The sequence below is a fragment of the Centroberyx affinis genome, unplaced genomic scaffold (assembly GCF_046629955.1).
Source record: "Centroberyx affinis isolate AG114_WGS23_722 - 3 ecotype Tasmania unplaced genomic scaffold, CSIRO-AGI_Caff_v1 ptg000950l_1, whole genome shotgun sequence".
Classification (NCBI taxonomy): domain Eukaryota; kingdom Metazoa; phylum Chordata; class Actinopteri; order Beryciformes; family Berycidae; genus Centroberyx; species Centroberyx affinis.
In genome coordinates, this window is record NW_027279524.1 from 424,884 (window position 1) to 440,036 (window position 15,153).

The following is a 15,153-nucleotide window of genomic DNA, read 5'->3' on the forward strand; positions in this document are numbered from 1 at the left end:
AATAAAGACAATACAAATTATGTACACAAAGAATTATATAAAAATATAATGGGGAACATAATTGATAAAATACATATATCCATTTATGCAAAAAAGTAAAAAAAGAAAATACCACAAACTAATTATACTAACATAAATAAAAAAAAAAACTAAATAAAAAAAATTCAGGACCTAGCAAACACCTGCACTGGTATGTTTCAGCGTCAGATGGTGGGATGCAGATACAGACCTTTGCCAGCAGCAGGGTGAGCGTCTCCAGCAGAGCGGTCTTCACAGTCCAGGCGAAGCGGTCTCCTAGGATACGAATGAGCGGTCCTGTGATGTTGACCACGGACGGCCGCAGCGCCTCGGGGGAGGTCAGTTTGATGACTCCTCCCAGTGCTTTGGCTGCCTCTTCCTTCTGCTCAGGGCTACCAGTCAGCACGCCCTCTCTCAGGACAGGCAGGATGCAGGTCACACCCTGTGGAAAAACAGGACATGAATATAGCATATGAAATTTGGTAGACTCTTTTGTACCAAGCGTCTTAGTCTGTGTTCACACAGCTAGCAACCATATCACATTACTGTCCAATGCCCAATTTGAGCTAGCTCTTTATTGCACCAACAGTACTGCAGGGATGAGCAGACATAATAAAGCTGGTGTGTGATTGGTCACTGATGGGTAACACCACAAAACGAGGACTTTTGTGACTGTGATCAACATCAACCAATGTTGTTCTGGTCTTGTACAAAATGAATGACATGAATTTACTGGTTACTCAAGTTTCTTGCAGTGAGGACAAATAATTAAGAGTACTGACTGCCTATATTTTTTTAATATGTGTGACGGGTGGGAATCAACTCCTGTCCCCAGCAGTGTCACTGGAAATTCTATTTATTGAACCACACAGGACCACAGGGAGACAAAGACATTACGTAAAGACTACGGATGTGAAAATCACTCTGTAACGACTTCTCAGTGCTTATTGTGGAGGAGGAGCCTGCTTACCTTCTTGGGCAGACAGAAACCAGGAAGGTGCTGTCCCTTGACATCTGCAGCGGCTGATCTGACGTCTCGGTGCAGATCATCGATCAGAGCCAGCTGGCTGCTCGCATCCAGTTTCTGTACAACACAAACAAACAAGGCTGAGTCCAGCTTTATCTTTTGATGCAGAAATAACAAATGATATTAGCGTAGTGCTGTTGTCTTTGCACCATGTTGTGTTAGTATGTGCTGTGAAAGTTGTCAAAATGTCTTTATACCAACGTCATGACAAGACAAATTCCTGTACAGTTAGAGTACAAGACGATTTAAGTGGCTTTCATGTTCATCTCAGCACACCTTGGTAATGGAGTTGATGGTGTCCCAGCTCTGGACCAGGACCTCAGTGTTGGAGTCGTTGAGCAGGCGGATGAGGCCTGACAGCAGGGTGCGTGTGTGGGCGCTGTAGTCCAGACGGGTGCGGGCGAAGTAGCCGTTGAGCATGGTGACGGCAGCCTGTCTCAGGCCGGGGTCGGCGCCTCGGGTGGACTCCAACAGGTCCTCTATGATGATGCGCTGGCCCACTTCATCCTCCACCGAGAGGATCACCGTTTGACAGCTGCACAGCTCCTGAAGGGAATGGATACAGATTTGTGAATACTGCTCCATCGCCTTATGATTGGTATTCAGGGATTTGTGCAGGAATGTAAAAAAGTACAAGGAAAGGTAGCAAAATGGTAGTATCACATTAGAAATAAAAGGGGTTGTGTGTCCAAAAAATCCTGAACAAGAACAGATTCCTAAGGTGCATTTGTAGCAATGATGTGAATATAGGCTCACACTTCAAGTTAAATTTGTAACTTTTACATCTTTTAATTAATTTGATACTGCTCAATAAATAACAGACATGATCTATAGACAAATATTTTCTATACACCAAGATGAAGTATGACAGTGTCCAGGTATAGAGTGTCTCATCCTGACTGACCTGAATTTGCCTCTAAATGCAAAAATCAAACCCCTACGTATTATCAAACATAACAGAACAACCCTTGAACAGTACATATGAACTCCTATAGCCACTGTGGCTGGTGAATGCTGGTTTTACCTGTGCTCCATCCTCTGTGTCCAGCTTGTCTCTGAGGGAGGAGAGCAGGGCGGGCAGGATGACCCCTAGGTGGCGTGTCAGGGCGTCTCCAGCCACGGCGGATAGGAAGGCCAGCACACGGGTGTTCACAGGAGGAGCAGTCAGCTGGCAGGGGGAGAGAGGACGTCCAGTTTAGTCAATTAGACACAATGACATGGCTTCAAAAGAGAAGGCTGGCCTTGATGCTTTACCTTTGGAACCAGGTAAGGCAGCACAGAACGGCTCTTCACTGCCATGACTTGCTTCAGGCCATCCAAGGCAAACTCGGCTGTCTCCTCATCATCCTATGAAGAGAAAGTTGGTGCATTTTAGTGGACAGTTTTTAAAGCATATGTTTCAGAAAGCCATATTTAAGACTGTGACCATCTGTAAGTGCAATGTGATACAACAAAAGAAAATAACACCAACACTACTGCTATTATCTTTTGCTGGAACACAATTCATGGCATTTGCCTTACTTTCCAACTGTGACTAAATATCACCAAATATAAAATATCTGTCAATACCTCTGTCTAATTTTGTATTTGCATCAAAATGACACTTACTTAAACAATAAACATTCATTACATTGTGAAAAAAGTTAAGACCACTAACAAGTGCATATAAGACAGTTTAATACTCAAATTTAGACAATTTATGACTTTTTCAGATGTTTTAAGGACCCGCGGATGTGCTGTGTTTAACCTTTCACTCACAGCATAACACAGACGAGACAGTAAAGAGTCATATGCTCCATTCTATTTCTCGTTAATGATTCAACAGTGTAGAACTGTAACTTCTGAGTGTTTGTGCACATGCTTGCTTCCTCACTCACCAGCTGTTTGAGCAGAGCAGGCAGGATGTCATCCAGCGCCTGGTGGCCGATGGTAGCGTGGAGCTGCTCAAAGGTTTTGGCTGCAGCCTCTCGTACCTCCTCCAGGGGGTCACAGAGAGCCTTCCTCACAGTGGGGACCAGCGACTCGGAGAAGACTAGCACCTACAGTACAAACACCATCAATAGGGAGCTGACTACAGTGCTCAAGTTTTTCTTGAAGTTTCAAAAGTGACCAGGATATCAAACATCTACACACTTTCAAATTTTCTATTTTTTTTTCTATGTTTATTTTATTTATTTATTTGCCCTGAGGCCTGAGATGAAAACGTATTAAATCAGAATTTTTCGCCCTCATATGGATATAGTAACCAGCAAAATCAACTATTCATTCAACAAAAACGCATTGGTATTTTAGTTTCCACCTTTATATGCTTTGATTGTAAACGCAACAGAGCCTTGTAATTTTTAATATAGAAGATTAGTGTGTTGCCTGCTTATACTAAAACCCCTTGATGTAATGTCTATGGGGATCTGTGCTAACATGGCTAATACCTAGCCATCTGCTTTGCCTCCACATAGATGTCTTGCAACATACCTAAGTTTATATTAAATCGACTTGTGTAAAAGAAACCTTTCAATATGCATGTTTGCATTAAATAGACTCAGACAAATGCCTGTCTAACAGTGCGTTGCAAGACTGACCGCATCTTTGCTGGTGGACTTCATGATCTCGCTGAGGCCGATGCAGACACCCTGCCTCTCGTCGCTCTTGTCAGAGCGCAGCCCCTCCTCCAGGATGGGAATGATCTCTGGGAGAATCTTCTCTCCCAGCTTCCTCACCAGGTCACCCAGCGTCCGAGCAGCGATCTGAAACCACACAGACACACGGGCTCAACAAAGGCTCTGTGCAAGTATCTTCAGAGCAATAGGAGGAGACAGATGACAACCAGAGAATAAAGTGAGTTAGAAAGCGGTCTTCTTGTAAACGGGGATGTGCTACGGAACACATAAAAGCGGGAAACAAGCTGTGTCCAAAAACATATAACACACTGAATAAAACTGAAGAAAATCACATTGCTCAAAGTGGTATTGTAGTAAAAAGTGAAAAGGAGTGGTACCGTTCTCTTGTCAGGGCAGGTGGAGGCCAGGAAGCCCAGCAGCAGGGTGAAGAGGGTGGGGAGGATCTCTCGCAGGGTTCGGGGCGTGTTGGACACCACGATCTTCCACACATGGAGGGAAGCCTGTCGCACCACCAGCTGGGTGTCGGAACGGCCCATATAGAGACCAGACAGGACGCGGTTACGCCGCTCAGCACCAAGAGCCCCGATGATGGCCTGGTGGTGGAGAGAGGACCAAATCATTATTTATCATTTGTAACACACTTTGTACTAGCACTAAAAAGTGCTAGTAAGTAAATAAAGTTCACTATTTCATATAATTATATCTTGACAAACTAACAGTTATGAAATCAAATTGTAGTTATGATAATACAAAAATGCAAATTACAGAAGCATACCCTATTGGATGCTGCTGTGCCAAAGTTGTCATCCTCTGAGGCGGTCTCTGTGGTCATCTTTCCCGTCACTCCAGAGATATGGAACAGCAGATCTCCAAGCAGCTGCACAGAGCTGAACCTGTGAACCGACAACAGCACGGATGCTCAGTTAGCCACAAGAAGAGCGACACCGATTCATCCTTTTAAGCGTTTCTGTGTGTGTATGTCTGACCTGATTCTCCACAGGTCATCAAACAGGCCTTGTTCCAGCTCGGGCAGCAGCAGTGCGATGGCGGTCTCAGCGTACATGCTGATGATTCGCTGGCCGGCCCGCAGCGCCGTGTCCCTCACATACTCGTTCTCATCAGCCAAAGCCTAGTAGACAAGACAGAGAGGCTAAGCGGGCCACTGAGCTGTAGTGACAAGTGATCTGCAGAATGCTCACAGTACTTAATAGGGTTGGGTGACAGTGTCCAATAATCTTCACATATATAGCCAAACTCCAATGTATTCGTCCCTATGTGTTAAATTACAAGAGAATGGAAAAAAAGGGAAATATTTGTTTTCCGTTACATCTACTGGGTCTGGGTGCTGCGGCTTTGACCCTGACTACTGGGTGTTTGTAATGTTGCCAACCTAGAAATTTCTTCTTGCTTGCTTGCTTCTTCTACTGCTGCACTCCTTGTAAATTCCTCTGGATAAGAGTGAGAGCTAAATGCAAATAAATAAATAATAAAATCCCAGAACAGGGGAGCCATACCTTGAGAATGCAGGGGATGATGGGCCCAACGTAGGGGGTGAACTTGTCTCCAAAGGTGAGCGGCAGGTAGATGAACATCATGATGTAGCCATCTCTGACATGGGAGGCGATGTCTATCTTGCTGGCCGTCTGCACCACGTCTGGCATCAGCTTGTCCAGCTTCTCCACTCCCAGCCCAGCCATCACCTCGGCCAGACCTGGGGAGACCAGAGCAGGGGCGTCAATTCACTAAACCCTGATATGTGTACTGACTGCTCTTACTGTACATAATATGAATATTGCTCCAATTTTATCCTCTTTTAGTACTGCTGTTTTACCGTTCTTGCTCTGTAAAGCATAGTGCGACATCCTTGCTAAACGCACTTTAAACAGAAATAAATTTGGAAAATTTGAAACAAGACACTCACTGATTAGAGGCATAACTGGCAGACTCTAAAGTACTTTTAATTATTAATATAAACCATTTTAATATATCAGCTGGAGAGATAACCCTCTCCACTGCTATACTTAGCTACAGAATGGCCTTTAGTACCAATTAAGATCAACCATCCAGCAATTCATTTGCTGAACGATATGAAGCGCTTGTCAGAAAGACTCTATCCTACAGCGGGACAGACGGGGGGAGAACGAACCTTGGGCGGCTCCAGAGCGATCAACAGAACTCTGTTCAGAAGCCAGCGTCTCCATGAGCCAAGGCAGCAGGTCATCATAGCAGGACTCGCCCATCCCCTTCACCATGGCACCGAGGGCCTTGGCTGAGACCGTACGCACCTGGAGGTGAGAGGGAGAGCAGTTACAGCATCAGCTCCACACACAGACACACAGCATATTACTGTGGTTCAGTTTACCACCAGTAAACGCACCTCAGGCACTGGGTCCAGCAGAGAGGTCTTGAGTCCAGGAATGACACTAGGCAGGTATGGGGACAGGTCCTGTAAGAAAACACACATATACATGAGGGTATTACATACAATGCAGTATCCCAAATTAACTTCATGGCTCATCTGCAAAGGGCTCGTAAACTAAAATAAGATTACCTGGCAAGAATTATTTTTACCGGTCAAAATAATTAATATACATTTTTCATCGGAATGTCATCCTACCCATTTTCACTACTATTTTGAATCAGGTACTACAGAATCAGGTACTGAGTGAAACACTGAATAAAGAGATGAGCAGATTTAGTTTTCATTCTAACTTATAAATGGATCTGGGTACCTTCTGGTCCGTGAGGGAGTACATGTTGCCAATGATCTGAGCAGCCATCTTGCGAGTGTCAGTGGAGCGATCCTGGAAGGCTCTCTGGACGATGGGCATGATGAGGGCCAGGGAGGGGGCGTCGATGAAGTGGACAAACTTGGTGTCCAGCAGCGTCTGCAGGCAGGTCTGGGTCTTCCGGGAAGGATCAGTGAGAGCGTCCAGCAGGATGGGGGTTATGGCTGAGAAAGGAACAATAGAAGTCACTGAAGGCACACACATCCAAGTTCACACAGGTGCCGGACTAATGAAAGAGACACTGAGAAAATAGTCCACACACTGCACTGATCCCATCAACTAATTTACCACCAACTTAATGTTCTTCTTCAGACTGGAACAAACAGCCTATTTCAATATATTCCTATATTAAATTCAAGTTCTGAAACTACAACTGGACAGTTTGAGAAAAAGGATAACATGAACTTAATTGTTAGGGGATTTGCCCCATTGTGTTTAGTAAAGCAGACACAATAAAAAGCAAAAAAAATAGGAGTGGACATGCAGCACAAAGAAACTATTGCATGGAGAAAAAATAAGACCTCCAATATACTACTTAATTTAATACACATGTGTAATAATACTTAATAATAATACTTAGTAATGTAATACTTTAAGGCCCTAAATTTAGGTCATTTTTCAGACTTTTTAAGGACACACGGATAGCCTGCTCTAACGACATCTCTGTCCCATGACAAAGAGTCTTACCCAGGATCTCAGGGTTGCGGATGACGGAGCCGATCTGTCGGAGGGCCTGCTGGCCGGCCTTCTGCACCTTCACATGGGAGTCGGTCAGCACCTCGGTCAGCTTGGGCACGATGCTGGGCAGGCAGGAGGACAACTGCTTGGGAGCGCAGAAAGCCATGGCGCCCAGCAACTCCACTGAACCTGGGAGAGGATATGGAGGGGTGAGAGAGGGGCAGACGAGGAGGGGAGGTTGATATACAACCGAGTGATCATCATTGTGTGTAATCAGTGACTGACCTTTATAAATCCACAACAGGCTTCTTGCATTTTCCCTTTCAAATTCAATACTTTTCCTGGATTTTAATTTCCTGAATAGTGTCTGAGCTGTCTGTTTATCAACCAGGCCATAACAGTCTATAGTTGAAGATTATTCTTCGCGACAACAAATATCACATGTGAAAAGACAGTGGATACGTAGTACATAAAATGTGTAATAGATTTTTCCCCAAACATATCAAAAAGCCTGGAAATTATCAAATTCATGTTCCATCCTTTTCAGGACTTTCCAGACCTGTCAAGGAACCTTGTGCATGTAGAGGCTCCTAACCTGCTTTAGTCCTCCAGGATTCTTCCTCCAGGGCGACCAGCAGAGAGGGCAGCACCAGCTTCACTCCGTGGGCGCTCAGGTTCCTCATCACAGCCTTGGCACAGTCATCTGCAGCCTGGGGGAAGAGAGGACAGGGTGTAAAGACATCATACAGGAATCTGTTTTTACTGACATAAGTAATCTGACAGTGTTCATAACCAATATCTGTCATTATGAATGTTTAAATGTTACATGTTTTGATGAATAGCTGATTTGAATTTTCCACGTTTGCTTTGGCTAGCTGCAGCTGTCCTCAGGACTTATATAATCAGGAAGTTTGTTATCTAGGTTACGAGCAGCCAAGCTTAACATTTAATTTTTTCAACAAATTTCTGAGACATTCCTAAAACATCTTAGATATACATTGCTCTCCTTAACTTTTCCAGATCTGAAAAACACAACTAACACACAACAAGAAAGCAGGGCTTATTCAGGGTATCAGCAGGTTTCAGAAAGCCAAATGTAAGACTTTTTAAGAACTCTTTTGATTCCATCTGGAACTGAATTTCATTTTAATAAACAAAATAAAAACAAGCAAAGCTGGAAAAACCAGCCCATTTCAGAGTGGACATACAGAAACATGTCACTGCACTTTTGAAAGAGTCACAGATATGTGTTGTTTGAGTAGGGAATGAAATATTGAAGGAGTGGATGGAGTGGGTTAACAGGGTATGATCTGCCCGCTCACCTCTCTGACGTACTGGTTACCGTCTCCGAAGCAGAGCAGGAGGTGTGGCAGCACGTGGACGACATAGGGCTCAAACAGCTTTCCCAACATGTTACACAGCATCTCAAAGGCAAACAGCGCTCCTGGAAAGACAAACAGCAGTTGTAGCTCAGATTGAGCCTGCTATGGCTCACAGCACTAAGAGGGCCACCTACGGTTCAGTGGCTCGACAACCCTCACTTACCTTCCCTCCGTCTGAAGTTCTTCTTGTCCTGGATGGCGTCGGTCAGCGTGGTCATGATGTCCTGCTGTTTGAGGGCCAGGATGCCGAGGCCTTTGACCAGGCCGGCCAGTCCGTAGGCCGCTCCCTTCCTCTCGGCGTACTTGTCGCTCTCCAGCAGCAGCTGCAGCAGATTCCTTACGATCCCTGCAGCGTCTTCCTTGATGGCGGGGACCAGCGGAGGTAAACAGCCCGCCACAGACTCCTGGACCTGATGGTGGGATGACAAGACACATGAGGTGGAGCATCAGGGTGCAGTATGGGTATGGTTCATGTTGTTTATGTGTTTGTTTTTTATAACTACTTTATTCTGTCATCACAATTTTTAAGTGGCTTGCTAGGTTTGCATTATACTTTGCATTTATATCTTGAGGAAGGGTTGAAGGAACAATTCTGTGTGTTTACGTTTCTGTGTTGTCCCAAGTGAGAAATGTTAATTTGGTAGCAGCTAAGAGGGATCTGAATAAACAAACAATAACCAAGCCAGTCTCTTGAATGTTGTCAACAGAGCCCCAGATGGACATTTACAACAACGTGGGAAATGTGTGAAGAAGCTGAATATGTAGATTACCTGTTGTGAAGGTGTGGAGAGTGCGGTGATGAGTTTGGCCACGATGGGCTTGACCTTGGGGTCACTTTTGTCCAGATGTTTGGCCAAGGAGCCCATGAGGATGACCACGCTCTGACGGACAGAGTCGTAGCTGGCGTCCTGGGGGGCGTTCTTCAGGAACTCTTCAAACACCGGCAGCAGGGAGCTCACATTGTCCTAGAAATATAAAGCAGGGCAGAAGTCAGTCAACTACTTTGATTTACTGGGGATCAGAATCATCAACTACATTAACGGTAAAGGAACTCGCTTTGGTGACATTGGTGTATAGACGCATTGACAACTTGCAGCATTTCACAGTACATATGGACGCACATACAAGGACAACAAAACCTTATGTACAGAGTAAGACGTGTCAGGGGCACATGATAAGGAGCACATGTTTTAGTGGTATCGATGTGTTCATATAGTGAAAAATGTGAGCAGTAAGCCGTACCTTTCCATGTGTGTTGAGAGCTGAGAGGGCGGCGTCCAACATGCAGCGTCGCACCTCAGTGTGGCGGTCGTTCAGAGCGTCAGGAACAAAGAAGAGGAAGAGAGGGGTGACCTGAGATTCATCCAGGTACTGGGACAGCTTGTTCAGAGCCAGGGCGATACCACACCTAACAAAAGAGCGCATAACATTGGTCAATGACCAACTTGCACAGAATGAGAGAACTTTGTAATCTGTCTCAAAATTGCACAGCTGAGAGTGGCAAAGCGGCTACAAGGACTGGATCTCTGACAAGCACTTTCTACTTTATTCTATTTTATTCTCATCGATTTTATTTTTTGGGATCCTACCACCTTCTGTTTAACTAATCCTGTCCCAATGGGGCTATTGCCTATTTAAGTGGGGTTTACAACATTGGAAAATGCGTACAAGAAGAGTACAAGCAAATTTAGACGATCACAAGATAGTATTTGGAAATCCACTTAGTATACTTTTCTGTGATTGACGCTTTTACCTGACAGTATCTGAATTGTCCTGATGTGGTAAACCCCACCCTTCTGTACTCACAGCAGGCTAAAACAACCATTAAGAATTACTTATAAAACTACTAGACCCAAGTTTGGTTGACATCATTGTTGGGTTCTGTTACCTGGCCTCCCATTGGTCAGGTGGAGCTTCAGAGATGACTCTGCCCAGGGCATCCAGCACTGGAGGTGGTCTCTGTGAAAACAACACATCACTCTGACATTAGGTTACTGATCTCAACTTTATTCAGAAACAATCTATTCAGGGCTGGGCAGGGCGGAGGGACTCACATAGAGTTTCTGGTGGTAGAGCTCAGTGAGCTGGCCAAGGACTGTGGCAGACTGGTCTCTGTACTGGGAAACGGCGCTGGACAGAGCCTCGGCCCCGGCAGAGCGGACGGCCTCCTCGTGGTGGGTGACGTCCCCGATCAGCAGGGAGCAGATCTCAGGGACCAGCTCCAGACACAGAGACTCCCAGAGCCTGCGGACAGAGCGGCCACAAGATCAGTTTGACTTTTGAGTTTATATCCATTTCACAAAAATGGGAAACCTGGAATATCCTACTGGAAATGAATGAATCACATCTCTGAGAGGTAATTTGTCTATACAGGACCCATGAGAAAAGGTAAAATTACTTTAATTCTAAATATGATCACTACTTTCATAACTAGAGGACGAAAGGAGCCCTGGGAAAAAACAAAGATATCAAAGCCCAAAATACATACTTCTCAGCCAAGGCTCGGCCCTCCTCCTCAACGTCAAACCTGGCAACCCACAGTCTGCGTAGCAAACTCAGCCCACTGGCTTCTGAGCTGTCTGTAGGCAGAGCAAACTCCATCTCCAACAGGCCCTGAGCACAGACAAATGGGGTGTTAATATTTACACACAGAACAGGCCTAGTACACACACATACACACAGGCTGTATTATGTGTAATTTATTCAGACTTCCCACTGTGGCCATGATGTAAAATTCCATGACTTTTCTGTGACTTTCCATCTAAATTATGTTGCTTTCATGACCTAAACATTTTATTCCTTTATAGTTTGTTAATGTTTCTCTAAAGCAGTAAACAGTCTGGTTTCTGGTTGGGTTTGCTGCAGAGAAAAACAGCTGAAAACCATCTAATGCAATGAATGTGTGAAACAAGTTGGAACATGCATTCTGGTGAATTCTGGTAAATTCCTGTGAAGTGACCTGTTTGTAAAATTACCGATATTCCCTGACTTCCCCAGAGAATTTATCATATTAGCTGGCTTTCCTTGTCTGGAAAACACCTCTCTAAATTCCACGATATGCCAGAAATTCCATGATCGGTGGGAGCTGTGTTTACTCTACTGAGAGATGGGCAATTTATCTGCCATGACACAAAAATAAAATGTAATTCATTGATTCAAAGCTCACCCTGAGAGCAGCGTCACGGACAGAGAAGCAGGGTGAAAGCAGGGCGTCCAGCAGGACGTCTATCTCTGCCTGCTCTGCCACAGTGCAGCCTTTCCCTCCTCCGGCACTGACACACAGCGCAGTCAGGCACTGCGACGCCAACACCTGAAACACAAACAGTATGCATTAACTGACCTCTGTGCTTTTCGAAAATACATGGTGTGTGAAAAGTCTGGAATCACAGCACTTGTTTTTCGCGCCAACACAAGTTGTCAGGACGACCGAGTGATCTGAGGCACCGGGGTTTCTGGCCTTCGAATGTAGGCAGGGTTTGAATCCCTCTTCTGACGAGGAATTTTGATACTCGCTTAGTTAAGAAAAAAAACATAAACTTGATCCCCATAGGGAAATTGGTTTTAAAAAAGGGGTTGCAAATAGTAACAGGATAGACCATATAAAAACAGAGTAAAAAGAGAACTAGAAATAACCGCATTGCGGTTGTATGCCTCCGCCAATAAGTCAAGTTACAGTTTACATCCATGTCTGTCCAGACTCATAAAATATATGTAGTGAAGACTTTGAAGGAATTTAATAAAAGTTATTAAGTGTATTTTTTGGTGAAATGGAAGTTATCATTATATTGACATGTATGATTCCAGTGAATAATTTCCAGTGAGAAACATGCTGTCTTCACTTAGAGACTATGTTTACAGTACAGAGGACTGATAGAGAGCTTCGTCACATGGTGCAATGACAATCACCTGAAGCTCAATATCAGCAAAACCAATGAGCTTGTGGTGGACTACCAGAGGAACAGGAGGCCCCCTGTCCTGGTTGTCATCCAGGGAGAGGAAGTGAAGAGGGTGGACTCATACAAGTATCTTGGGGTCCAAATCAATAAAAAACTGGGCTGGACTCACAACACTGAAGCCCACTTCAGGAAGGGACAGAGCAGACTGTTCTTCCTGAGGAGACTCAGATCCTTCAGTGTGTGCAACAGGCTCCTACAGATCTCCTATCAGTCAGTAGTAGCCAGTGCTGTGTTCTTCGCGGTGGTGTGCTGGGGTGGTGGCATCAAGGCTTGGAGGTCAGCAGTCTCAACAAGCTGTTAGTCTATGAATCAGTCTTTTCAACAGGTTTCTTTTTCCTAAAAGCCAGACAATGTCCAAACATCTTACAATACAAGCTGTGCTTGCCATAAAATAAATAATTATATGTAGGTTAGGCTGTAGTCTATTTGGTTAGGGACATCCAAGCAAAGGGTTAATGTGCCTTCCCCTTAAATAATATTTTTTATTAAGGATCTAATGGTCGTTCTTAACGGATGTTTGCGCAAAATACTATGTTAATACGTGTAGACTATGTAAGATGTATCATGTTAGTTGCTGTTAGTTGTTGTTATCTAGATTGGGCTGGATCAGTGTATGCTAAAGCCATACGGTTTGTTTGTCTGCCTGGATCTTGCCATCTTGGCAAAGCTAATCAGCCAGCCAATACAGTTTTGTCATTTTTTTTATTTGCAAATTAAATTAGAAAACTGTACAGTCATGTGCCTGAACATGTTAAAAGACATACATGTGTGTTCAATTTGGCCGCTGATGACTGAAACATATTTACAAGTTGAGATCAAACAGCTGAGAACCATGCAAAAGATAACAAAAAACGGATGGAGGGTTGAACTATAGAAAGACAGACTGTTTGTGTTCAATAAATATGTTACAATTTTTTCTAACAATATAGCCTATATTTTTTAAAATCACGTCTAATTTTCCCAAATAAACGAAATAAAAGCTGTCAACACAGTAATCCCAACACAACTCTCCTTTTCTAAATAATTAGGCTACAGCATAAATAGTTGTCCAGTAAAATTTATTGAACATATATAATTAATGTGATTATTAGGTCAATTTAAAGGATTTTGGATTGATCTTTTGGATATAAAATGCCATCACTTCATCATTTTATCCTATTAGACATTTGTGTGAAATTTTGTCATAATTAGCGTATTAATTATTGAGTTATGGCCAAAAATGTCTTTTGTAAGGTCACAGTGACCTTGACCTTTGACCACCAAATTCTAACCAGTTCATCCTTGAGTCCAAGTGGACGTTTGAAGAAATTCCCTCAAGGCGTTCCTGAGATATCGCGTTCACGAGAATGGGACGGACGGACAGACAACCCGAAAACATAATGCCTCCAGCCACGGCCATCGTGGGCGCAGAGGCATAAAAATAGCATATAAACAAGAATAGAGGCTTATATAGATATATGCAATAGAATCCAATTAGAAATGAAAAATCCCAATCTTCAAGTTCAGTATGTGTTTACCTGGAGTCTGGGGGTTGATGTGGAAATCACCCTGGTCAGAAGCAGCAGCATGTTGACACGTGGAAGCAGCTCTGGGCCGTTCTGAGACAGAAACACACAATGGTTACTACACAAAGCCATTAAACAGTAAAATAAATGGGAAAGTGTTTGTACGCTTCTCTTCATTTGCTGCGCCATTTATCTTATGCACCAACGGCTCTGCTAAATAGCTTTCAACAGGGTGTGTTGACAACCAAGAAAGCAAAGTGGATGAATTGTTGGAGCGTAAATAAATGCTGAGGCAAATGGAGAGAGGAGCACACAAATGTTTCCCTTTTATTGTTCAGTGATTTCTAGTCATCTGCACCTTGCTGGCTGCATTTTGTTTTTGCACAAAGACATAAGCACAAAGTATTTCATCGCTTGTGTTTCTGCGTAGGTCACAGGCAAAAGAACATGCAAATGCGAAGATCCAGAGGGAAGCGTTTGCCCATACCTCGTCAATGAGTGTGTCTGCAATCTCTGTATCAGCCCGAAGCTGAGAGTGTTCGTTGACGACTTGCAAGGCTCTGGTCATCAGGCTCTCCGTCTCCTCAGTGCTGCCTGAGGACTCCTTGAGCATGGCGTTGAGGAGAGGGAAGCAGAAGGCGAAGGCTGGAGCAGAGAGTGGAGCTGTGTCTGGAAAAAAAAAAAAAAAAAGTTTGAGTCACTCGTGTGTGCACCTTTTACATGGTTCCTACACCAATCACATTCAATTACTGCTCCAGTGCAATGACCAATAGTTGTCAGCATCTCTGTTCAAATGTTAAGCGTTGGTGAACAGCTGACTTGAGTGTCCAATTTGCTCACTGCAAAAATAACCTCATATTCTTAAAACCAGTGAAAAAAAAATAATTCCACTTGTTTCCAAAGCACTTTCAGCAACTTTGTAGAAGTGTAAATATCTTGAAACAACGCAGATAACTCCATTATTGGCAACAAAATGACACTTGATTCAAGAAAATTCTTGCAAATTGAGCCAGTGGCTGTCAATGTTGAAAAAGGTTGATTTTTTAAGCGTCCCTATAGGATTGTATGGGAGAGCTGCGTACCCTGGCAAGCAAGACATAAGTAGCTCTATATATGAAGCAATTGATGAGAATTTAATCAGAATTATTCAGTATAATGGGAAATTATGGTAAAAAGGGGT

At 43.8% G+C, this 15,153-nt stretch overlaps 1 protein-coding gene across 4 annotated transcripts in view; it reads right to left on the reverse strand.

Annotated features, from left to right (window-relative positions):
- The window catches only part of gcn1 (GCN1 activator of EIF2AK4), a 29,680-nt gene that overhangs the window by 5,512 nt on the left and 9,015 nt on the right, over positions 1-15,153 (reverse strand). For 2 of the 4 annotated variants that reach the window (XM_071522069.1, XM_071522067.1), the window contains exons 25-50: positions 14,461-14,642; positions 13,986-14,066; positions 11,679-11,822; positions 11,001-11,125; positions 10,567-10,756; positions 10,401-10,471; positions 9,755-9,920; positions 9,283-9,477; positions 8,676-8,922; positions 8,453-8,574; positions 7,726-7,840; positions 7,140-7,319; positions 6,396-6,616; positions 6,041-6,109; positions 5,810-5,948; positions 5,178-5,374; positions 4,650-4,792; positions 4,439-4,556; positions 4,041-4,256; positions 3,625-3,789; positions 2,923-3,084; positions 2,300-2,392; positions 2,070-2,213; positions 1,322-1,591; positions 989-1,102; positions 230-460 (exon numbers count right to left, since the gene is read on the reverse strand). In XM_071522069.1, coding sequence (XP_071378170.1) covers positions 230-460; positions 989-1,102; positions 1,322-1,591; positions 2,070-2,213; positions 2,300-2,392; positions 2,923-3,084; positions 3,625-3,789; positions 4,041-4,256; positions 4,439-4,556; positions 4,650-4,792; positions 5,178-5,374; positions 5,810-5,948; positions 6,041-6,109; positions 6,396-6,616; positions 7,140-7,319; positions 7,726-7,840; positions 8,453-8,574; positions 8,676-8,922; positions 9,283-9,477; positions 9,755-9,920; positions 10,401-10,471; positions 10,567-10,756; positions 11,001-11,125; positions 11,679-11,822; positions 13,986-14,066; positions 14,461-14,642 — 4,100 coding nt within the window. Of the gene's footprint in view, positions 1-229; positions 461-988; positions 1,103-1,321; positions 1,592-2,069; positions 2,214-2,299; positions 2,393-2,922; positions 3,085-3,624; positions 3,790-4,040; positions 4,257-4,438; positions 4,557-4,649; positions 4,793-5,177; positions 5,375-5,809; positions 5,949-6,040; positions 6,110-6,395; positions 6,617-7,139; positions 7,320-7,725; positions 7,841-8,452; positions 8,575-8,675; positions 8,923-9,282; positions 9,478-9,754; positions 9,921-10,400; positions 10,472-10,566; positions 10,757-11,000; positions 11,126-11,678; positions 11,823-13,985; positions 14,067-14,460; positions 14,647-15,153 lie in introns of all 4 variants that reach the window. The other 2 variants (XM_071522070.1, XM_071522068.1) reach the window with 2 other exon arrangements.